This window comes from Leguminivora glycinivorella, chromosome 18, assembly GCF_023078275.1.
Source record: "Leguminivora glycinivorella isolate SPB_JAAS2020 chromosome 18, LegGlyc_1.1, whole genome shotgun sequence".
NCBI lineage: Eukaryota > Metazoa > Arthropoda > Insecta > Lepidoptera > Tortricidae > Leguminivora > Leguminivora glycinivorella.
The window spans coordinates 7,551,425-7,577,639 of NC_062988.1; the positions used below are offsets into that span (position 1 = coordinate 7,551,425).

The 26,215-nt window shown below is 36.8% G+C and overlaps 1 protein-coding gene across 1 annotated transcript; it reads right to left on the bottom strand.

Moving 5' to 3' along the window:
• Nucleotides 1–628: 628 nt before the first annotated feature.
• On the bottom strand, nt 629–10,212 carry LOC125235960 (aldo-keto reductase AKR2E4-like). The gene is made up of 7 exons (XM_048142621.1): nt 10,002–10,212; nt 9,353–9,445; nt 8,633–8,800; nt 3,413–3,529; nt 2,846–3,013; nt 2,219–2,419; nt 629–1,672 (listed from the first exon to the last, which is right to left on the bottom strand). The coding sequence occupies exons 2-7, from the start codon at nt 9,440–9,442 to the stop codon at nt 1,484–1,486; spliced, it is 933 nt and encodes a 310-aa protein (XP_047998578.1). The 5' UTR covers nt 9,443–9,445; nt 10,002–10,212; the 3' UTR covers nt 629–1,483.
• Between the last annotated feature and the right edge of the window lie 16,003 nt (nt 10,213–26,215).

A 26,215-nucleotide genomic window follows, 5' to 3' on the forward strand; every position in this document is an offset into this window, starting at 1 on the left:
TTGGTGATGTTTGTGTTTATGTTAAGACACAAATCGTTCAAAATATTACATGAAATATTGTGAAATGCTAAAGTATTACAATCATAGAATTTCTTTCTTCTTATAAAATCTAAACGTAGCCAACGAAGAGCCTTCGGGCTTCAAGAAAGGCTTATCCCACAATAAGTCTCCAAGGAAAATAGATCTTCATTTCATCAAGGTCTCAAGTACAATGTATCCATTTTTCCATGCAAATACCGCCCCAGGAAAATGGATTTTCAATAAATCAAAGAGTTTCTTTGAATGAAAGGAATGGGACTCGAGGGATTTTTGTTTTGTGCGAGCTTGGGGCTATCCGTGCGCTAAATCATTTAGAGGGTCTCCGTCACCTTCCTAAGTGACAGTTTTAAGTCTGCAGTGGCTAAGGCGATAAATCAACTTTTTTGTGGGAAAGCTGGAGTCTGTTACATAATCAATGAAGGTAAAAATATATGTTTCCCTTGCCGATGGAATACCAAGTTAGGACAATGTCCTGTGGTGACATTTCTCAATAACATTGTTGTAAAAGAAAATCAGTTTTTAGGTAGGTATTTCTAATTTGAGAGGATTTATTTAACTACGAGGCTAATAGGGAAGTAAGTAGACAACATGTAGACAGCGGAAATTTGAATCATGTCAAATAAATACCTATTATTAGTAGTCATGTCTATGGACATATTGGTGTAAAGGTTTCTAATTTACATACCTGTTAGTATAAAATAAAAAGATTGTAAATTGTGTAATTTATAATTTCTACCTGGAAATTATTACTTAATAGAAGAGGTAGTGTAGAGGTAGTTCATAAACATTTTTATATATATTATGTACATGACATTTTCATTTATACTTAGGTACATAACATGTACTCCCCACACAAGAAAACGGTACCACATTTTCAATTAAACATAATCAGGTTATTTTTGTAACAAAACGACCAAGTTTAGTTTTACGGAAAGCAACAACGCAGTAACTTTTAACTTTAGAGAACATCACATTTTACATCTGTACTGCCTGAATTACGAGCATGTGAGTATAACACAAAGAGTACTTGTCTTAAGATTATAAAATGTAAGTAAAAGTAATCATTACTTAGCGGTTCTTAAAAATACATATTGATTTGTATAAAATAAATGATCACACCACACTATAATGAAATTAATTATTTAATATTCAAAAAACTCGAAAATTGAAGGCTATTTTTAAATTAGTAAAAATATAGACAAGTGTCAAGTAGCTGCAGTGAAAATCTTTATCAACTGATCTTTGGTCCTTCAGTTAGGGGAGACCGAGGTGAGTTGTGACAGAGGCGAGTTGTTGTAACGTAGATTTTTAGAAACTTACTTGTATTCCCTATCAGCAAAATCACAATAGCGCGCGTTTGTTAGCCCGAGACTTAAACTAAAAAACCTGTCCTGTTGCGAGCTTACTAATAGTTAATACGTTCCTCGATCTCCCATACTATGGCTCAATCTCTCTCAAAAGGATAGTGTACGTTATTTTTCCAATAAGGATGTATTATGACCCTTGAGTTGCTGTTAAACTGTCCGATGGTGACGACCTCTTCGTCTGTTAGTTTGAAATCGAAGAGATCCAGGTTCTGGGCTAGGCGCGTTTGGTTCGTGGATTTTGGGACGATGATGAGGCCTCTGTCCAGCTGTGAAATATGAAAAAATTTGTTTCTGACATGCTCATAACAACGGAATTTCCAGAAAATTAAAACCCTCTGTTTATTCAAGAAAATATTACACTGCACGTTATAGTCCGAATTTGGCGACCAATTGCATTAAATCTAACAGTCAACCTCTGGGTTGGAAGGTCAGAACTGTCAGAAGCCAGTTGTTAGAAGCAACTAATGTCTACCTCAATCATTTGAGTTGCATTCGTCCATAGGCAACGGAGACTGATTACCATCCGGCGGGCCGTATGCTTGCTTGCTACTGACATAGATTCAAACAATGCAGGAACAACGCAAGGAAGATAATGAGTTTCAGGTTAGGTTTGAAGACTTTACAAAACATCTAGACAGATCAGCAGGCCTATGATGCTTACAATTTTATCACTTATCTACGTGGATAAAGCATCCGTCACGTTCTTGCAAGCATGCATCAGTCTGAGATTGACAGATATCTTATCCACGTTGATACAGTGATAAAATTGGAAGCAAAATAGCTCTGCAGAGTTTAGAATTTAAAAAACTCACCAAGTACCGCAGAACAACTTGGCTTGTGGTCTTCCTGTACTTTTCAGCAATAGCAACAAGCTTAGGGTCATCGAATTGGGGAGGCGGGATGTCCTTAGATTTGCGGGTAACTAGGAATCCGTGCGGGCAATATGCCATTACTGCCACCCCTAGCTTCTGGCAGTGAGAGACAAGAGGTACTTGCGTTAGGGCTGGGTGGACCTGTTGTTTAAATCACCATGAAAAAAATCTATTACCAATGATTCTAGCTATAGGTATATTCCTTTGCACAGCTACTCTTCATTGGTTTTAAAGCTTATTTAGTTTAGTTTTATTTATTTCATAATGATAAATTACATTATTTACTAGGCGACTTCCTACAATACCGCAGTTTCACAACGGTTCAAGGTCAAATCATGTAGTCCCTTTCTATTACATAACACTACCTCTTTCAACCAGTCAGATTTCCCTATTCCCTAAAGCCACATATACTGATTGTGATTACTATGTCACTTGGGGTCATTTGCACCACCAAAAATGGTGGGTTAACCCGAGGTTACCATTCTATATGGAATTTGACAGTTGGCAGCCCTCTAACCTTGAGTTAAGCGGTTGATGCAAGTGGCCCTAAGTATATTATATGATTACCTCTATCTGGTTGACAGCAGGTTTGATCTGACAGTTATCAATCAGCCTGTCCAGTTGTTCTATGGTAAAATTGGACACTCCTATAGACTTGGCAAGACCTAGCTTCTTTGCCTCTTCCATTCCTTTCCAGGTTTCCAAGTAGTCGATATCGGAGTCAGAACCATCAGCCTGCAAACGATTAAGTTGGATCTAACCAGAGACGTATGTAGTTGGGTAATGATACTTAAGCAACTCCTAAGGAGAATCTCATCATAAACAACCTTCTCCCTGGACCCTGCCTAAGCCCAGCCCGACCAAAATCCAAGTGCTGAGTCCATTACTGGGTCTTACGAACTTGACAAAGTAATTGCTATGAAGTGAGGTGCACTAGGTTAGAAACATAACCCTTAATAGGTCAGGGGCATATATTTAACCACCATAATTTTTAAGCCTATTTGACTAAATTATTGAATTCAATTTTGACCAAATTTCTGACACTCGTCTGCTTTATAACAGGCATAATATGTCGCTGTCGAATACGCGAAACATTATCAAGAAAGAGAAAACAACAAAGAGAGAACTACTTACATTGAGCGCTATAGGAAAGTGGATCAAGTAAAGGTCCACATATTCCAAATTGAGTCTCTTGAGGGACTCCCGGAGCGAGGGAACCACTTGATCTTGGGCGTGTCTGTCGTTCCATAACTGAAATGTGACATTTATAACAATACGTAAATGCCAACCTAAGATTAGAGTTCTCATTACGCTCGGTCATGAGTTCATGACCAACCCCACATGCCAATATGACCATGTTGTCGCGTCAAAAGTATCTAACATCCTGGCTCTAGGAAAGTCACGTGACCTGGGGCCAGGATATTAGGTACTTTTCGTGAGTTTCGTTTCTATTGATGCTGACTGTATCCTACCTAGACCTATTGACAAAACAAGCTTATTGTGTAATCTTTAATATTTATTTCAATTCAAAATTGTGAAAGAAATATTAAAATTTTGACTTAGTTATTATTTAATTCTCCTTTCTATCCCTTAGCGCACATATATTAATAATATACCATTGTCAAAATTAACAAAATAAAACTCTTACAAGAGTTACAGTGACGGCATGTAACTTTAGCACTGAGTGAAATGTTAGGGGGATAGCTGCGCATGGGGACACGTAGCCCTGTAATCCCCTGAGAGACCTGTTTTGACTTCTGCACAATAGCGGTCAGCGCTAAAGTTAGGTGTCGCTACATGTACTACTTTTATAACAAGCAAGAACAAGTGTCATAAAAATCAGTGGCCTTTTAAAATTATGTTTTTAAAATATGTCTGTAATTTGTGTTTAACCAATTTTATTAAACTTGGTGGGTCAAAAACAACCCAATACCCTTACCTATGTTATGTATTGAGTTTAGATTAAATTAATTTTACATATACCTAGATGTCAAGCCAGTCTCGTTTATTAAAAAAAAAAAAAATAGTTCCTAGTTTACTCACCTAGCGCCACTGTCAATGTAACTTTCTCTTGAATCTCTTCGATAGAAATACCAGTTCAATAAATTGAAGTATATAGAATTTCTTGCATTTTTATTAAAAGAGCGACCAACTTCCTACAAACTATAATAGGTTGTGGGCCCAGCTGTTTAATAAAAATACAAAGAGCATTGTGTGGACTAGGTACAGTGAAATTTGTGCAAAGTAATTCACATGTATAACCTATAAACATGGAGGTCGGCGGACTCAAAATGAACGTGGAACATTTTGATGGAAATAATTTCCGGCAATGGAAATTTCAAATAAAGTGTGCACTACGAGCGAAGGGCATTGATATAAGTAAGCCAGAACCCGAGACTAATAAGGAATCATGGCTCAAGAGCGATGGCCTGGCGATGTTCATAATGACGTCGGCCATGGATTACCGGCAAATAGCACTCGTAGAAAACTGTAAAACTGCTTTACAAATTATGGAAAAACTGGAATCTATATATGAAAAAAAAACTGAATTCAATAAAATGATCGTGCACGAGCAGTTTTATCAATATAAAATGAACCCGTCTGACAGCATGGCACAGCACATCTCCAAGGTGGAGAGCTTAGCCCAACAACTGAAAGATTGTGATGAGAAGATCAGTGATACAGCCATCATAACCAAAATTTTAAGCACCTTACCGGCGAAATACCGCTCCATTAGACAGGCCTGGTTATCTTTGGCGTCATCGCAGCAAACCTTATCAAACCTGACAGCAAGATTGATGGATGAAGAAGCCAGTCTGACGGCGGAGGAGAAGGCCGATGTAGCTCTGGTCACTACACAAGAAAAGGCTAGACCGAAAAAGAACTCCAGTTCTCACAATGATGAAGATAGACGTCATCGCTTCATTTGTTATAACTGCAACAAGCGAGGACATTTTGCCAGAGATTGCAGATCTAAAAAGAAATCATATAACAAGCCAGGTAGTAATGGTGGTAACATGCTAGCATTTCATGTGGAACAATGCTTAAACTTATCAGAAGAATCTGAAGATGTTTTTCTGCTAGATAGCGGCGCTTCAGTGCATATGACTTTTAGAAAAGATTTCTTTATGAAACTGGATCTGTACAGCGATGATGACGAAAGATATGTGAAACTAGGAAACAAACAGAACTTGAAAGTATGTGGTATAGGTACCATACTTATAAAGAAGTGCTTGAACGGTCAGTGGGAGGAAAACATACTGAGAGATGTTATATGGGTACCTGAATTAACAAGGAATTTATTTTCAGAGGGTACCATAATGCAGTATAACTATGTTATACTAAAGAAAAACAACTCTGCTCTTATTTACAAAGACAATAATGTGGTATTGAGTGCAACCAAAAAGTGTAATAACTTATATGTGATGAACTTTGAAGTTGTGAAAAGTGCTAGTTGTAATTCTGTGCTTGCGCCTGTGAACAATCTTAGAGTTTGGCATGAAAGACTTGCGCATCTGAATGTGAAAGAAATTCAAAAAATGGTGAAAAATGGACTTCTACAGTGTAAAGACTTAAGTGATGAAAAATTTGTTTGTGAAGGCTGTATGTATGGGAAACAAAGTCGCCTCCCATTCCATACTTCACTCCGAGGTGAGCAGAGCCCTGGAGCCCTAGTCTACAGTGATGTTTGTGGACCAATGAGTGAATCGTCTGTTCAAGGTATGGTGTACTTTGTCTTGTTTAAAGATGCAGCCTCTAGTTTCTTATATGTAAGTTTTATGAGGCATAAAAGTGAAGTGCTGGAACACTTTAAGACATTTAATGCTATAATACGGAACAAGTTTGGTCACAATATACGCATCCTGCATACTGATAATGGCAAGGAGTATGTGAACAATGAGTTTAAACACTACCTTAACCAAAATGGCATTGAACATGAACGCACAGCACCCTATACGCCCCAGCAAAATTCCCGGGCTGAAAGAGAATTACGCACGATCGTGGAAAGTGCACGTTCAATGCTTTACAGTCGCAATCTGCCAATGAATTTATGGGCAGAAGCAGTTGGATGTGCAGTGTACATATTGAACAGGACAACCTCAACACAAACACCTGACAAGTCACCATTTGAGATTTGGTATGGTGAAAAACCAAAGCTGCAACATCTCAGAATATTCGGATCTTGTGGTTTTGTTCATGTTCCTGACGCATGTAGAACAAAACTTGAAAAGAAAAGTAATAAAATGTACCTAGTTGGCTATGAAAATGAAAATTATAGAATGTATGATCCAACTACCAAGAAGATAAAAGTGACACGCGATGTTATATTTGATGAAACCTGTGGTGACAACATTGTTAACAAATCTGCTCTGATCGAAATAGAAGAGTCAGACAGTGAAGTTCCCTCAGGACCTCAGACTACTTCGACTCCAGCGTCAACTCCGCCCAGGGCCGAAACTTCAACTGTAGATGATAGTTTGAAAAGTTGTGAGGAAAATGATGTTACTTTTGAACCAAGTCAGACAGTTAACATACCTGATGTGAGATCCCCTATACTGTTGCGACCTAGGAGGAATATTCATTTCGATGAAGTTAACTTTACTGAATACCCGGTGCCTTCAACATATGAGGAAGCAATGCAGAGTTTTGATGCAATGAAATGGAAGGAAGCAATTAATGACGAGCTTAAGGCACACGAGGATAATAAAACATGGACAATAGTTGACAAAGAAGCTGGAAATGGCAAGAAGCCTATAACATCAAAATGGGTGTTCAATATCAAACAGGACCGAGAAGGCAATATTGAGAGGTATAAAGCTCGGTTGTGTGCTCGAGGCTTCACACAAGTTAAAAATATAGATTATACGGAGACCTTCTCCCCGACTACTCAATATGATTCCATCAGAATCTTACTAAGCTTGGCTGCAAAGCATAATTATAAAATTGTTCAATTTGATGTTAAAACAGCATTTTTGTATGGAGAGCTTGAAGAAGAAATTTTTATGGAAATTCCACTAGGCGTGAATGTAGAAAATGGTAAAGTTTGCAAGTTAAATAAGTCCCTCTATGGGTTGAAACAAGCATCTCGCTGTTGGAATGCAAAGTTTACCAATTTCCTTAAGTCCTATGGATTTACACAGACTGAATCTGACCATTGTGTATTCACAAGTTACATAAATAATGTGAAAATATTGTTGATTATATATGTTGATGATGGTCTCATATTTTGCTCAAGTGAAGAGACATTAAACTTTGTGATAGAGGCTTTAAAAACAAATTTCTGTGTAAGGATATTAGATCTTAATTATTTTGTGGGACTGGAAATAAGTAGGAATGAACATTCCATTCACATCACTCAAAGCAAATACATAGAGCAGATAATTAAAAGATTTAATATGTCAGATGCTCATTCTTGCTCTACACCAGTAGACCCAAATGTGTCATTAACAAACTGTAGTAATGATGGCGAGACAATCAATTTTCCTTTTAGAGAGGCAGTAGGCTCATTGTTGTTTTTAGCCTCAGTGTCTCGTCCAGACATTTCATTTGCTGTTAATCTTGTATGCCGTTATGTAAATAACCCAAGCATAGAGCATGTAAATGCTGTTAAACGTATTATAAGATACTTAATAGCAACCAAACATATTGGTATAGAGTACAAAGGTAGTTCAGACCTGGTTGGTTACTGTGATTCAGATTATGCAAGTGACACTGAATCGAGGAAATCTACCAGTGGCTATATTTTCTTATTGAATAATGGCCCGATTATATGGGCTAGTAGAAAACAACAAACCATTGCTCTTTCCACAATGGAAGCTGAATTCATAGCGGCATGTGAAGCCACAAAACAATTTTTATGGCTTAGACAATTCTTATTAGACTTAGGTGAATCTCTGAATAATATGTTACTGTTGGTGGATAACCAAGCTGCTATAAAATTAATAAGTAATCCTGTGTTTCATCAACGATCAAAACATATTGATGTTAAATATAAGTTTATCCGTGAAAAGGTAGAGCAAGGATTGTTAAAAATTCAGTATGTTCAAAGCTCAAACCAGTTAGCTGATTTTCTGACAAAAGCTCTGCCTTTACAAAAGTTTTGTGTGAACAGAGATCTTGTACTTAGTTAAGCAAATATAGAAGTGTATTTTTTTTGTTTGTTTGAATATGTTGGGACAGGCGTGATGCAACGATATGTAAAATTAGTGGGAGTATTGAGTTTAGATTAAATTAATTTTACATATACCTAGATGTCAAGCCAGTCTCGTTTATTAAAAAAAAAAAATAGTTCCTAGTTTACTCACCTATATAATATTATGGTTAAGTGAGCTTATAAAAATAAATGTATCTTGCCTTAGTAGTAACATATATGTCTTCCCGCTTGACCATGCCTTTAGCTATAGCATCAGCGATGCCCTGTCCGACTTCTGGTTCATCTTGATAGAAGGCAGCAGTGTCTATGTGGCGGTAACCCTGCTCGATAGCCCAGAACACAGCTTGGCGAACTTCATCCATAGGTGCCTGAGAAAAATACATTTGGGGAAAACATTCCAAATATTTTTTTTAAGAACTACAGAATCAACACTTTATAGTTTTTAACCCCCGACGCAAAAACGAAGGGGTGTTATAAGTTTGACGTGTCTGTCTGTCTGTCCGTCTGTCTGTCTGTCTGTTTGTCTGTCTGTCTGTGTGTGTGTGTCTGTCTGTGGCATTGTAGCTCCCGAACGGATGAACATTTAGATTTAGTTTTTTTTGTCTGAAAGCTGAGTTAGTTGGGAGTGTTCTTAGCCATGTTTCATGAAAATCGGTCCACTATGTCACGGTCGGGGGTTTTTCCAAAATTTTAATTTTGTGGTTAGGATATTGAAAGTAGATATCTGTTGTTTTCCAAAATTTCTCTGGAGTTACAATGGTACTTCTTATGTCCAAAGGTTATGTATATTTAGTTTAACAGGGAAAGCATTATGTAGTTATGTACATCATAAAGAAAAACACAGCGTTTACAAACTAATCTTATTAATAAACTTTGAAAGTTGTGGGAAGATTTGAGTCAGTCAAAATATTAAAACTTACATGTCCTGCGGTCCCTCTCCCGGTGCCCAAAGAAACAACTGGAATTTTATTCCCATCATTCAGTTCGAGCACTGGAGCCTTGCCCGCCATTATCTGAATCAAAATGTTATCATCATATCAGATAGGTATCAAATACTATTTGTATACAAATACTTGAAGTTGTATATTCACTTGATTAATATGAAGCACAAGTTTTTTTTTTTTTTTTTTTTTTTCCACCATATTGGTACCCACTGCTAGGCAAAGTATAACATACATACATACATAGAATCACGCCTGTATCCCGTAAAGAGGTAAGCAGAGCACATGAACTACTCAAGTTTGTGTGCCACTTGTTTATATAAGCAATAAATGAAATGATGTAGGTAGGGTAGGTATATATAAAATGTAATTAAATGAAATTATTTTACTGCAGGAAATACATTCCTTAGATAAAAAGGTTAATTTAAACATAAAAACAATTGAATGTAGTTTTAATTCTGAAATACTTAATACCAAAATGAATAACCTAATCTTTGCCTTGAACTATTTATGCTTTTTTTTCTGTCAATCTATTGACTAACTGAACAAGAACTATAATTTTTTTGTAAATCGAAATGTACTAATATATGTATGTAATGTAGTGATTATTATACTTGTAGGTACTTACATGAACAAGTTAGTAAACAATTACCGCACAATTAAAAGATTACAAAATAGAACACAAATTTCATGTCTCAAACCGTCAAAAAACACATTCACGTATGTGGTCAAAATTCCAAAACAAGGTTTATTTGTTTTAATCAATTTTTTTACAAAAAATGAATATCGATCTCTCGAGGAAATCGCCGGCACCGACACCAGCTGATTTAAACTGTCAACTTGTCAAAAGTGACAAGTGTCTTCACTGACATTGACAGCAGGAATATACACTTGGGAATCGATTCAACGAAATGGATAATCGATTTTATTTTAACGAAAAATAATAAATGGTTCATAATTTTAATTATTTAGTTAAGTACTTTGCTTGTGGCTTGTCATCGCTTAGGTAGTTAACTTCAAATGGCATTAGCATTGCATGCTAATAGCGCGTTTGTACTTCGATTTAAAATCGATTGGAAAATATAAATATAAAATCGTTAAAAGGTACTACTTAAACATTTGATTTGAAACACACCCAAAACTTATCAATACAAAAATTAGCCTAATTTAAATGTTTTGTATTATCTTGTCGCCTATATTTTTTTTTATAAAATCTACGTTTTTATTGGGAAGCGGTGCCAGAATGCCTTTTCCTCCATTTCTTTTGCTTATTCATGCGACGAACAGAGATAAATCTTCAAGTTTCGATGTTCGAAGTTCAGTGGCACGTGAAACGTGAAATGTGATACCCATTGACCTTGAAGGATGATTATTTATGTTGTTTACACTGTGGAATAGCATTAATTTAGGTCACTGGAGCCGAGTTGTTTGTTTATATTTGTCAAAACAAATGAAAATCCATTATTTTCGGCGAGACTCCCTGATAGCACCTATACAGTATATGTGCTATGTATAAGTACTTAGGTGTTTTTCAGACTGAATGCAGTAATGTCGCGAACTAAGTAGTTCTTTATTTGTCATTTTTTGCATCAAATTCTATAGATTGATGTCAAGATGAAATGCTTTCTTGACATTTGCGACAACAATGCAGTAACGCGTTTCTGACGTTGGAAAAAGGATTTTTCCCCTCACTAGCTCGGAAACATGTGTTTTGTCCTTTAATACCAGCGGGTAAAAACGCATTTTATCCACTAGTGGGTAAAGTAATTTGACCTTGAATAAAGTCAAAATTACTGCTTTAAAATTGATAAAAGTAGGTGAATCTAGTAATAATGATGATTTACCACTTGTAGAACTACTGGAAGCAGTGATAAACGCATTTTTTGCGTTGTAGTTTCCTCGCTATAGTGAGGGGAAAAGTTTTGTGTTACACTCGGGTGCAAATGTATTTTACTTCTCGTGTGTTAAAAAACTCGCAAGTTCAGGATTCTATTCTCGAACCACTCGCTTCGCTCGTGGTTCAACTATAGAATCCTTTTACTTGCTCGTTTTTCAATTCCACACTCGGCCTTAAAATACAACTTTGCCCCCTTGTATAACAAATAACTATTAAACATGGTGCGATGACGGACTAACCATTCAAAGACTACAGTCTAACACCTCCAACGAATTCCGCCTTGGGTGAAGTGCCCCAGAGTCACTATAAGCATTCGACCAAGCACAAGTATGATAGGTACTGCCTGGATTTTTGATACTAACTTATTAAGTGTAGTAGAATATCACGCCGGAATACTGCAGCAGGTAAAATAACTATTTGTGTTCAGCAGCAAAAGTAGCTTTCTATCAATCAATTCCATTCCAAAAACTCCGTCCCCTGATCCAAACCGCTGTGACATCCCCGTAACGATAAAAATACAAAACTGGCCCTTTTTATTATTTAAAACAATTCCCCAGCTTTAGTCACATCAAAAGTGGCAGAAAGCCCCGGGCTCCACGCAAATGGTCGTACCGCCGTGTACCCACAGGCGCTTTGAGCTGCTTTAGAAACTGAAGACTGATTCGCCAAACATTTGGTTTTGGTGTGATTTGTTTCTGGTGTAAGTTGAGCTGTACCATTTGTGCTGTATTCGTTTTTGGTGCTAAAGGTCTACCTTGCAACACTCGCGAATTTTGTGCTCAAAATTTCAAATTTTGAAAAGTCCCGACATATCTCCTGACATAGGTAAATAATACCTATACTAGGAGATCTTTGGCAACGTGTATGAAATGGCATGTTTTTAAAGGAATCAATACTCGTATTTTTCATTTTCATTTTTTCAGTAGACCGATTCCATCAAACATGGCTAAGGACAATCCCGAGTAATTCAATTTTCAAACAAAAAAAAAACAAAGTCTAAATCGGTTCATCTGTTCAGGAGCTACGATGCCACAGACAGACACATACACAGATAGACTCGACATACTTATACCCTTACCCTGCAATCTTTGTGAACAGCAATTGTTCCCTTGTTTACGAATGTCGCTTATACGTTTCCGGAACGTGCAGGGCTGATAGTTGCCTTGGTTAGGAGGGTTTTTAAAGCTTTAAAGGCAGTAAGACTTTATGGAGTTCTAGCTTGTAGTGAAACAGGTAATTTCTAACGAGATACTTTGTAGTGTTGCAGGCTTTTTATAGCAAAATTAGAGAGGCAGTTTACTCGTTTAACTTTTCATTGATCGTTTATAGCAAGTCTCAGATACGGTACTTGAACAGGTAATTTGCAACTAGTGATGATTTAAAAACGCTCCATCCGATCGTGTTTTTTTAACCGCCTTCCAAATCTCAAGGGAAGGGGTTCTCAATTCGTCCGTATGTTTTTTTTTTTAATGTTTGTTCCTCGATATCTCCGTCGTTACTGGACCGATTTTGAAAATTTTTTTTTGATTGAATGTATATGCATACAGATTGGTACCATTTTTCTCAGAACCCAGTTTTGGTGGTGGAATCCTGGAGAAATCGAGGGAACTCCTCAAATCTGAAAGGCATACATATGGTGATTTTTGTGTTTTTAAAGGAACAGCATGCATTTACGTACGGAACAGTGACATTTGGTGCAGTGGAACTCCTGATGATGGTCAGAATGGAACTCCTCAAATCTGAACGCCACACTTATAGTGACTTTGGTATTTTTATAAGAACAGCATGCACTTACGTCCAGAACAGTGACATTTGGTGCAGTGGAACTGCTGATGACTGTCAGAACGGAACTCCTCAAATCTGAACGGCACACTTATAGTGACTTTGGTATTTTTATAAGAACAGCATGCACTTACGTCCAGAACAGTGACATTTGGTGCAGTGGAACTGCTGATGAAGAGTGAGCCGCCCCTGGTTAGAGTTCCGTTCTGATAACCATTCTCATCTGTAAGTACTTCAGAATCATCCAAATTTCAAAATTGGTTCAGAAATCGAATAACAAACATTAAAAAATATACAGACGAATTGATAACATAATCCAACATTTGAAAGTATTTATCACCAGAACCCCAAAGGAAGGCGGTTTTTTTTCTTAAAAATTATTTTTATCGCCACTCGTTAGGTAAGCGTGCTCCAACTTAGACCGCATCATCACTTACCATCAGGTGTGATCGTGGTCAAACGTCTTCCTATTCAAACTTAAAAAAAAAGTTGTATTTTAGCCATCTGTCCAAATGTAAAAAGTGCATGGCGAATTTATCAATGAATTCATTCATATTTTCTCTATGCAATTTTGCAGCTGGTATTACGTAGGTACTCCTACGAATACATACATTGTGATAGGGATTGTCAAATAGGTTATAGTCTATAGCATAGCGAATTCAGAATATCATAACATCACGACCAATAAACGTCAATAATGTAACCCAACACTTGATTTAGAACAGGTACGAGAAACAAGAGATGTAGAAGTAGTATCTGATCTATGCATACTTACTGTGAGGTTTCGAGAGACTTTTCACAGAAAAAGTTTATTCTTAGAACAAATTAATTTATCCTCATAGAAAATTATTTCATTTGTATTTTTTAGTAGACACACTACTATTTTAACTATAAACTGAAATAAATGTCATATACAAAGAAAAAGTGACCAAGGCCTCCAAGTGTTCAAAGCTGGATTCGAACCAGCGTCCTCCGTTATCGCGACGTATGCCTAAACTACTCGGCCATTCGGACATGGTGGCAAGGGTCGAAATTTTCAAGTACATGACACAATTACCGAAGGATTATGATGAACCCGCCATCTCTGAGGTAGAAGCGAAACTAGTTCGACCTCCTAACTGAATCAACTCATGTAATTACGAAAGTTCATTCATCTAAAGCACAGATGTCATATATACCATAGATCAAGCAAACGTATCTACTTAGCGTGTCAAATGAACTCAGTGAAATCCACTGAGTTGTCCGTCTTTAATCGCAGCTTGCAGCTTTCGGGCGTCAATTTTTGTAAGTTGAAGTCAATCAAAACATAAAAAATGCCTCGTTACGTGATATTCAATTGCAACAACACAAAAATTATGAACAATCAAGAGCCTGAGACATATTTAAAATTACAGGCAAGAAACAACTTCAGTACAAAATTTGACACGCTCAGCCCCTATACAAATAGATGAACTTGTTTCTTCTATATAAATAAAGTTCTGTGATCTAAAGGTATTTGCTACAGTAAAAATACCGATTAAGTGTACCCACCCTACATTTCAAAAGGAGTAAAATATATCAAAAATCGCATAAAAATGTATAAAGTACATTAAGCGACTATTTATAAATATATACTATCGCTGTAACATTAGACGGTTTTCCTCGTAACCCGAATATAACTCTATGTGATACCGTTCTGTGTCTTTTCTTTCTCTAAGGGTCGTTATGTTTCGATTTCAAAACGAATTTCTTCTGCGATTCCTTCAGAAGTTCACTCTTATTGCAGATCTTGATAAAGGATCCTTTAGCCGTGGAACGCCGCATATATGTATGAAACACAGGTCTCACGTACCTTTATCTTATCAACTTGCTACCCTTCCTATTTAATTAATATGGAAGGACAACCACAATACCACCTTTTCATAGAAATGATATCCTCATTTAATTATTTGAGTAAGGAGCCTATAAAATAATAGTAGATTGTACAACAAGGGCATGAAGTGGAAGCGTCTGAAACTCTGATCACATGTTGAAAAAAAAAGTCAGTTGGCGGGAATTGGTAATTTATTTTTGGTTAGTTCTTTCGCTTTACTACAATTTCGTCGTGTACATTGCCGTGAAAAATATACTTATTTTCTTCGCAATCGACGTGAAAAGCAGAGTGTACAACAAGGGCATAAATGTCCATTATAAAGGCCTCGGGTAAAAATGGGTCACTTTATGCCCTTGTTGTACAATCTACTAATTCACTCCGAAGTTTTACATTATGTCACCCTACCTACTACTAGTAGTATACTATATGTGTATTTTAATAGTATTTTATGCAACTGGCGTTTAAGTGAGGTCAAAAAGACGAGTGGCGTGAGTAACAATTTGAGGCGAAGCCGAAAATTGTAATAAAGACGCCACGAGTATTTTTTGACTGAGTTAAACACCGTTGCATACAATACTTTTTCTACGACCATGCACTTACTTTTTAATAGTTTTCTAGAATAACTTTCGTGAAATTCGCACCGTTTCCTGTATTTTGACTTGTCGGCTTCCCCTCTATTCCTGCCTCACCCTGTCGCTCGCACTCCCCCGCGGTGCCGCCCCGCGCACCCACGCTTATATCCATTAAAGGCTTCCTAACAATGCTTTAAGAGCTATATCGTATGCGTGGGTGCGCGGGGCGCCGGGCCTCGGCTGGCATCTTTTATTTAGGGTTTTAAAGATCTATGCACGACACTTTAAATGACGAATAACACTATGGGAGTAGAAAAAAATATAAATGCATGGAGTCCCTCCGCGCTGAAGAAGTGAAACTTCGTAACATAACCTTAAAAACATTATGTCAAGTGTCTGTCACGTTTTTGCGTTTATTTACTTCCATCTGTTTACTGTTTTAAATATTTTACATTGCTAATTGCTCAAATTATTGAAAAAATAAACTCATGAAATACGGACCAGTTCAAGAGTTTCACTTCAAAAATTGGCATTAATTTTTGGCATTATCTGTCATTTTTTAAAATTCGAGTTGCCAACACTGAGCGTTAAATGTTTGACGCTGTCAGCTGGAAGTGGCAACACTGAGCGTTAAACGTTTAACGCTGTCCGTTGGAAGTCTCATCAGAAGTTTCACTTCAAAACTACACAGAGGAAAACAGATACTTACGTTAGTACAAACAAGTGGCTATTGCCTTCCCAGGTATGCTCGCATTACACGACTGATAGGCGGGACTGTTTCTGATCATTACTGGCCAGTTTCGCAGCCCACATTACGTGCCATGACTCATGAATACTGCCAAGCCTCGTTTAGTATTCTGGGATATTGAAACTAAACACTGGGCTTCTGTGTGCTTTAATAATCCAGTTTCGATAGTGTAGGACAGCCCATCTTTGCTGGGGAATTTTCAATATATCTTGGAACTCTGGTGGCTGTTTCAGAAGTGAACTTAAATTATATTATTAGCGGTAGGTAACCCTAGTAATATAGCAATAATCTAACCACAAAATTAAAAATTTGAAAAAACCCCTGACCGCAACATAGTAGACCAATTTTCATGAAAATTGGCTAAGCACACCAGACAAAAAAACTAAATCTAAATCGGCCACAGACAGATACACACACAGACAGACAAACAGACAGACAGACAGACAGACACGTCAAACTTATAACGTCGTCCCGTCGTTTTTGCGACGGGGGTTAAAAAAGAGATGAAATTAATAGGGGCGCCACCGTCTAAGTGAACCGTTTTATATTTGGTAACTATTAAGTAAATTTTGTATGAGAACAGTAAGTGTTGCTATGATAAAAAAAAAAGATATTCTTTTTTGCCTTTATCAACCTGTAAGTTAACCATTTTTTTCCAAAATTTGTGTGAAAATCTTCTGCGTTAGACGGCGTCTTATGGTCATCCGTCGTGTCTATATGTCGAGAGCTCGACAAAAAGAAAAAAAAAACACGAAAGAAGAAAAAAGTAATCACGGTCTATTCCCGTCAATATAAAGTCTAATGAAACTAACCATGAATCAAAACCTTAATTATTCAATAATCTTAGTTTTTCAAATCAGTCAATCCGATCTTTTTGATCTGCTACCAAAATATTTTTGTAGCCTTCATTGTGTTACATATTATTGATGGTGACTATACTCTAGCCCGTAGCCCTGTTTACTTACTAAGCCACTGGCATATAGTGCGGACTAATGGGAAAACAATTTCCGGAATTCATTCCGGAGCTATCGCTTTCAGCTTTGAGGAGAATTTCCTGTTCATAGCTGGGTATGAATAGTATCGTATTATCTGGGCGTTTTCATGGTGTGTCTTACCACTCTCCTTACCATTAGGAGCAAAAAAATTATCAGTAGCCCGTGCTCCTTAAACTGACCAATTCTATTACTTTGCTTTTAAAAATAATTCTATTTTGATTTTTTGTAGACTTCTCTCTAGAGTGTACTAAAATCCATATTAGGATAATTATGTTAAGAATCAATGCATTGCAATTTTCATTGTGTTGAAAGCTTGAAACGCAATGTCAATTATAATGATGATCCTCTAAACCCTCTAAGGTGAAGCAATCAGCGGATATTGTGAAAAGATTCTCTAATTTCAGTTACAAATTAGTTGTTAGCAGCCATGTTTTTAGACAAAACTGTGTAACAACTTCAGAGCCAAAAACTTTCCATCAAAACATAGAAACTACGAATATCCGCAAATTAGTTTGAAGCCCCACGTTAGATTAATATTCATACCCAAACATCAGAAAAACGGTACAATTTTCCCAGCCCATTAAAATTCGATTGTTTATTTAACCATCCCTGCATTTTGCTTGACTCCAGATTACAAATGCACCCTTGTTCGGAATGGTATAAAATTTACATTTCTATCGGGCTTGAGACGAGAAACGAGTTTTGAAAAGTAACCTTTGTGTTGCCGTTACCTCGCCCTCTCAATTTTCTGCGAAGAGTTTTCCCCCAATTTTCCGTTTTCGTATTTTATTACAGTTTTAATCTTGCACTTGACGGGGTTGCCTGCAGGCTTAAAATTAGGTATGTGACAATAACCCGTCAATCGACAGGGTACTTTGAATATTGAGGAGCGTGACCATTTTTTTGGAAGTAGGTACTTTTAAAGGGCGGATTAAATAAAAGGTACGATAAAGAGTGTTGAGACTGATGTTAGTGATATTTTTTAAAAGCTTCCATATCAGCAATTAACAATCTAGGTGTCAGACATGAAAAAATATGCTTATTATGTATATACTTACCTATAAGCTATATTGACGGCGATATGGACCGTGATTACCTTTTTATTTTTTTCTGTCAAGCTCCCGATATTTCGACGTAGTTAAATGTCGTGATAAATATTAGTTTAATGAAACTAGCCGTAATTAATTGATTTTTTTATCTACTTTCCTTATTTTATACTTTTCAAGTAAGTGCGTTTCGTCTTGAATTTTTTAAGGCGAAAATTAAGCTTTGAATTTTTCCAACTAAACAATCTCCTTTCTAATATTTAACTTCCCATTTTATAAATACCTAAGTAATTTTATTTTCAAGACATATTTACCTGAAGTTTATACTTAAGCGTTTTTGAGATATTTTACTCGTATTCGAAATTAATAGTATTTGACTCTGGACCACGAAATATTTTTTTCAAAATTTCATTTTTGGCACAAGCTTTTATCGCTGACAGCACCTTTCTTTCAACAGTCATCTATTGCTCTCCGAGACGTTTCTAAAAACCCCTTACTCGATGGGGATACGACGTTTCATGACAGAGTTCCTATGACCACCTTTCTGCTCCATCATCAGATCAGGTATGATACCATAATATTGCATTGTCACGTGATTTACATATGTGTGCAAAATTTCAGCTCAATCGGAAACCGGGAAGTGGGTCAAATTTAGCTTCTATGTTTTGACGCACACTAACATACTATACTAACGAGGCAGGTTGAATAAAAATCTTGTAAAAGAGCATTGTTTCCGACTCCTTTGAGAATATAAGGCAATACCTATAGAAATATATATACCTAACCCTCCGTTCTGAAACACAACACTGACCTTAGTTTTACGTCTCAATTGGACCTAAATAACTTTAGCAGCCATTCGACCTCAGTTAGCCCATACATATTTATGACATACTTTAATGACCTATTTTCCCTCCTTCGGTTCGGTCGTGACAGCAGCTCCCGCTGGAATTTACCATAATGTCAGGGATGTTATTCTCACTGATACACGATTGGAGTTGGCCGGTATAAGTGTAACCAGAAAATCAGTGTACACCGTGGGCCTGAATAACCCGAAAGATTTTAACAGTGTATTCCCGACAGACTATAATATCATATAAACTTTTCTGGATATTGCCTAGTTTCAGAGTTATTACCAATTAGAAAAAAAATGAAAAGTAACACCTTTAAAAAGAAAAGGTTTTTAGATAAAAAAAACACGTTAAAACTCATTTTAAGTGCCAGTTTTATAAATAACACTTACTTTTTATGTGAAAATAAATTAAAAATAATAAAAAAAATATATTTTTGTCCAAAAATTACAAAAAGTTATTAAAATATTTTTTGTTTGTTTTTACTTCAAAACTACGTGGTTAAAATTTTTCGGGCTATTCAAGTCCACGGTGTATATGCACATTGCACATCAACGGCATCAACGTTTTCAGTGCCACACTTAGCAATTAAAGGGTTGAAAGAAAACGAAAACGATATTGCAGCTGTAGTGGCAGGTTACAGGCCTAGCGGTCTTACCACAATTGTACCCATATTCAACAGTTGATTTCTACGACGCCCAATGAAGGACAGGAGATGATAAAATTTTTAACCTACACTTTGGACATTGGGGGCAGATTTAGGTCTGTATATACTCGTAATTCTGTGTGCAGCGTGGCTAGGCCCCCCACAAAGTGGACTGCTCGCAGGAGTCCGCTGGATGCGGGTGGCGCAGGACAGGTCATTGTGGCAATCTTTGGGGGAGGCCTATGTCCAGCAGTGGACGTTTTTCGGCTGATAATATGATGATGATGATGATAATTCTGTATTTGTAATTTGTAATTGTGTGTTATTGCAGCATTCAAATAGAGCTTCTATCTAGCCATCTATATATTTATAACCGCTTACAGGTATTAGGTACTCGCAAGAAAACAAATCGTAGCCAAAAATTAAACTAGTCGTGAACTTGGACGCTCGTTGGCGTTAGTATGGGGAAATAGAGCGAAGAGACGTGTTGAATAGCAAATTCGGCTTTAGATAAACCGATATCACTCCCTAAAGCAAATACGAGTAGGTGTATATCTACAAATATAGGCAACTTGGCATGCCTATTACCCCTATCCATAGATTAAATATAAAAAGATCATACCATCCCATACATTAAAATGTGACCGCCTAAGAACGCGCATACACTACACCACACATAGATGGCGCCACAAAAAATGCCTTGTTGCAATCGATTATTTGTCTAACGCCATCTACAACACGCCAGCTACAAGACATTTATTTTTGTGGCGCCATCTATGTGTGGTGTAGTGAGTACGCGTTCTTAGTCGATCGCATTTTAATGTATGGGATAGTATGATCTTCTTATATTTAATCTATGGTAAAAACTTCAAGGCCATATTATGTACTGAAAACTTCCTACAATACACTACAATTTTTATTATATCACCACTCGTTTCTAACCATTTTCTAACCTCTTTTCCACACGTATCGTTTTTACAATTATGTATGTAAGTAGCTGAATGATCGTGTTGCTGCATTGCCTATGGCCTTATTACAATCCCTACTTTCACGACGAAAAATGAGTTGTAATACGCCAAGATGAATAGAGTAATTGTCATCTTAGGTTGTGCCTAAACGTGCGTTAAGAAATGCCGACGCCCGCGCCACAGATCCACACACCCCCATTATAAGGATTACATCCTTTCCTCAAATCCAAAACGACCAAATGCCAGAGAACTTCATAGTACTATATTCCTATTTGTACAAGGAAACTGCCGGCAGCGAAATCTCTTTTGAATGGGATACAAGATAAGCTGTAATTTATTGCATCGTAAAGCTGAAGATAAATTATATGTGTTGACGGGATCAGTTTTTGCGACCCGGCAATCTATAGCAAAACATTTAACACTTAACTGGTAGGTTTTGATTGGATAATTTCATATGCGGAATTCGGTACCAAAAAATATAAGTAAGTAAGTTACAAAAAATATTTTGTAAATACTATTATCGCTACACGTTATTTGAACTCATTTTACATGATTACACTCTTTGAAAACTTAAAAAAACTTAAATAAATAATTTCCTTCATCCATTATTATCTTCAAAAAGTAATGGTTGGCTGGTCGAAGTGCTTACCAGATATCGCCACCATGGCTTCTCGCGTCAGATTTGTGAAGAAAACATTGAGACAGAGGCAAGCTAGATGATTATCCATCTACATTTAGATTGAATTGAATTGAATTTTAAAATTAAATGGCCTCAGTCCATTTTGCCAGTGTCAAGGTAATATAAGCAAATTGTTATTGATTTTGGTACGGTAAGTACAACAGTGTTCGGTAGTTGGCACTTGTAAATTGATAGCTAGATTTTACAGGGGCACGTGGACTGTCGGCCGTTGACGACAATAATTTTTAAGAAAAAAAAACCGTCAACTTTTGGGTTCTGGTGAAAGTTACTTGCGGATGTTGGATTATGTAGAAATGTGTAAGTATTTTTTAAAACTGCTTTTAATGCTTTAATTATTAGATGGCAACACAAATGAATATACGTATAACGTTAAGGTTTGAGGAGTTTCCTCAATTCCTCATAAATCCGATTAGGTATATTATAAGAAATCGAAGCTTGACAAACTTTGACTTCAAAACTCAATATGCTTAACAAACATAACTAAATAAATGTCACTGTTCTGAACTTAAATGCATGCTTTTCTTACAAAAATACCAAAGTCACTATGAGTGTGCCGTTCAGGTTTGAGGAGTTTGGTTCTGACTATCATCAGCAGTTCCACTGCACCAAATGTCACTGTTCTGGACGTAAGTGCATGCTGTTCTTATAAAAATACCAAAGTCACTATAAGCGTGCCGTTCAGATTTGAGGAGTTCGGTTCTGACCATCATCAGCAGTTCCACTGTACCAAATGTCACTGTTCTAGACGTAAGTCCATGCTGTTCTTATAAAAATGGCAAAGTCACTATAAGCGTGCCGTTCAGATTTGAGGAGTTTGGTTCTGGCCATCATCAGCAGTTCCACTGCACCAAATGTCACTGTTCTGGACGAAAGTGCATGCTGTTCTTATAAAAATACCAAAGTCACTATAAGCGTGCCGTTCAGATTTGAGGAGTTCGGTTCTGACCATCATCAGAAATTCCACTGCACCAAATGTCACTGTTCTGGATGAAAGTGCATGCTGTTCGTATAAAAATACCAAAGTCACTATAAGCGTGCCGTTCAGATTTGAAGAGTTCCGTTCTGGCCATCATCAGCAGTTCCACTGCACCAAATGTCACTGTTCCGTTTCTAAATGCATGCTGTTCCTTTAAAAACACAAAAATCACCATATGTATGCCTTTCAGATTCGAGGAGTTCCCTCGATTTCTCCAGGATCCCATCATCAGAACTGGGTTCTGAGAAAAATGGGACCAATCTGTATGCATATACATTCAATCAAAAAAAAATTTTTCAAAATCGGTCCAGTAACGACGGAGATATCGAGGAACAAACATAAAAAATAAAAATAAAAAACAAAAAAAAACATACAGACGACTTGATAACCGTCCTTCTATGAGGCGACGGTTAAATAAAAAAAAAGTGGCTAAACGTGTTTCGAGATTAATTATTTATCAGCATCTCACTATAACATTAGTTTACTGCATAATAAGCTATCGATATTTATTTATTTATTTAAACTTTATTGCACAAAATATACAAATGGCGTAATACAAATGTACAAATGGCGGAATTAATGCCAAAAGGCATTCTCTACCAGTCAACCATAGGGCCAAACAGAGATTCAATACAAATGGTGCAGTGAGAAAACAAAAAGGTGATTTACTAAGAAAAGCAAACTATATATATACATATACAGCATATACTACACATACTTTTACATAAATAGATATTTACACGATATTACACTTTAAACAACATTAATGAGCAAAAGAAGGAGAAATTATTCACGACACGATACCGCTAAGATGGCGTTCGAACCGGAAGTCCGATCTACATTTAGATTCTGTGATGGCGCTATTTATGCCAACGTACTTATAAAACTATGACAGTTGACAACTCCATTATCAACAGGGAAAACCTGAATGGATCGGAGTCTGTCCATTGCGATTCGTCCAAGTGTTATATCGTGTTCTACCGCCCAATCGTAGCATTCACTAGATATCCGACTTTAGGCATCAAACCTCATTGCTCATCAAACATTTCTGGAGCGCTTTCGTAATGAGATTATGGAAAACCAGGTCATATGGCATTCATAACCTATTTCTCTTTTTCATCCATAGCCTATATAGTATTTATCTACAAAGATGATAAATTGACAATATTCGCCACATACTATTAAAGAAAACAGTCACCTTGTGTTAAGCGTTTATTATAACCTAACCTATAATGCATACGATTAAAGGTCTTATAGGTCTACACGTTTAAAACAATTTTAGAACACTTAGGCCCACTTGCACCAACCTCAGGGTTAGTGGGCATCTGTCAAATTCCATATAAAATGGTGCGTTAACCCGAGGGTTAACCCTCCATTTTCGTTGGTGCAAGTGGCCCTTGTTGAAGTTATTAGAAAATCCTAGGCAGGCAATTCCCAGTAGTCCGCCCACCATTGTGGAAAAAAACAAGTTCACAGTAACATTCAAATGTTAAGATCCGTATCTGGGCAATAGAATGGGACAGATTAAATGAAGTCGTAAGATTGTTCATTTCAAGCCTTAAAAAATCCATTTAAGAAAACAACCATTTTAAAATAACGCGTCTTTAAATATGCCCATTCACGTGCCGACAGCTTTTTACATTACTATCTTTCTAATGAAGACTGGATCAGATATTCATGCAGACTTTATTTGCCCAAGGGAAATTTCCATATAATGGATTGTGGCGAAGTGAGCAGACATGTTATAAAAAAGTATTGCCACTTACAGTAATTGTTTGCAAAAACTGTCGAAGTCTAGTTTAGTGGTAACGAGGATAAAATATAAAAAGTATTGGGTATGCCAATATATCTTACCCGTATCTTCGTTGCGTAGTACTTACTAGTCGAACTCGAAAAAGGCATTTTCCGGACCTCATTTAAGGCTTATTTAATTCAAAAGTGTGAGAGATAACATTAATACCCTAGCTCGTACCACTGAGTTTTTCGTAGCTTATATATTCGAAATGTCATGTAATGTTTGCTAAAGCTTTTCAGTGAAGGAAAACATCATGAGGAATCCAGTCTAATCCTTTGGGCCTAGTTTTCCTTACGATTGGAAGATCAGACGGCACCAGGCTAACACCATGCCGAATCGGGACCATTTCGTGGCAAATACCTATTTATGTACCTATCTTTTTATGTGTAAATAATTTGTGTTGTCACTTGTCACGAATAAATGATATCTATTTCTATTTAAAACTTGTGCATACACCAAATCCTGGGAAGTCAAAGCAGACCCCAAGCTCTCACAGGTCAAAAATGAAGGGGAAAACGCAAGGAAAAAGAAATATTCTGCGTCATCATATACATGTAGATGTATATGTTCGACAGAAAAACTCGAACACATTATTTGCTCATAAGGGCGTCTGAATCGACGGCCTGAATACAAATAGCCTGCTTTCTTAAAGGAATCCCCTAATGCCAGAATACAACATTTATTATACCGAACCGAAGTGAGTATATTAAACATACCTACTATTGTTTTCCACTATAATCCATTAGCATTGTCCTTGGAAAATAAGGGGTAGTAGTCTAATAAGGTAGTTTTATAAATTGAAATACATATCATACACGAAATAAAAAACGACAAGGCCCACTGGTGGCCGAGTCGGGAATCGAACCCGGGTCTTCAGCGTACGCGGCTAACGTCTTTACCACTAGACCACCCGCCAGCCGTGGTCCCCGACAAAATTTATCTAGTGTATGTTATCTCTGATAAGGCTAGGCGCCTTTTGACCAACTCTAAGGCCGAGCAATTAGTGCTTGCACTCTCTATATGAATCCTTAGGTAGTTTTTTTTTGCATACTTGTCATGATATTAAAGTAGGTACACGTCAATTCACAAGAGCTAAGCTCAAAATAAGAACAATTTGTATTTCAACTCTTGAAAAATGCAAGTACAGTCAACCAATTGGGACCCTAGGCGACTCTACAACCATGTCAAAATGACAATCTTCAAAATATGATAAAAAATTATCAAATATTATCATCATTCAAAATCTAGAAGATTACTTTGCTAATTCGCGACAACGTGCTAGACAATCAGCGCCCATCCATAATAATATTATTAATGTGTTAAACTTCAAAACTGGGTAAATTCATTCTGCTGTAAGGTTGATTATATTTCAGATCATACAGGGTGTAAACCTAATACGGGCGAACCTCTTAACGGTGGTGAGTATAGGACATAAAAAATGGAATTAGATAACTTTTACTTAAAATTGAAATATTTTTTTATTCATACAAAATAATTCGGCCCGCAACGTAATGCAAACACACTCGCGTTAACCGCTCGTTGACAGTTGTCATTGATTGTCATCGCAACCACGTTTACAGCACATTGCTGCAGGGAAATTTTTCAAAAATTCATTATGGGGTGAAAATTAAAAGTAACTCAAAAACACCTCTTAATTAACGATAACAATATTGAATTATATGCCTGGTTTCATTTATCGCCCTTATTAGGTTTACGCGCTGTATATTTTTTATATATTCAACCTTAAAGTAGAATGGATTTATCCAGGTTTAAAGTTAAGCAACACAAATGGAAAAGTGTGTGTGTCTGTTTGTTTGTCCGTCTTTCACGGCAAAACGGAGCTACGAATTGTCGTGATTTTTTAAGTCAAGATAGTTGAAGGGATGGAAAGTGACATAGGCTACTATTCGTCTCTTTCTAACCCCCACTTCCCTAAAATGGGGGTGGAAGGTTGTATGGATCATACCGCAACTTTCAAATTTAACCTCCTGGGGGCCGATTTTTGAGTCTCACGGCG

Bases quoted from the DNA above. Each gene is read 5' to 3' on its own strand.
- LOC125235960 (XM_048142621.1), bottom strand. From the start codon at position 9,442: ATGGCGGGCAAGGCTCCAGTGCTCGAACTGAATGATGGGAATAAAATT. The intron at 2,420-2,845 runs GTAATCATATAA...TTTAAACAACAG, and splicing joins CTGCTGTCAACCAGATAGAG to GTCCACCCAGCCCTAACGCA. The intron at 1,673-2,218 runs GTGAGTTTTTTA...CATATTTCACAG, and splicing joins AAGTTGTTCTGCGGTACTTG to CTGGACAGAGGCCTCATCAT.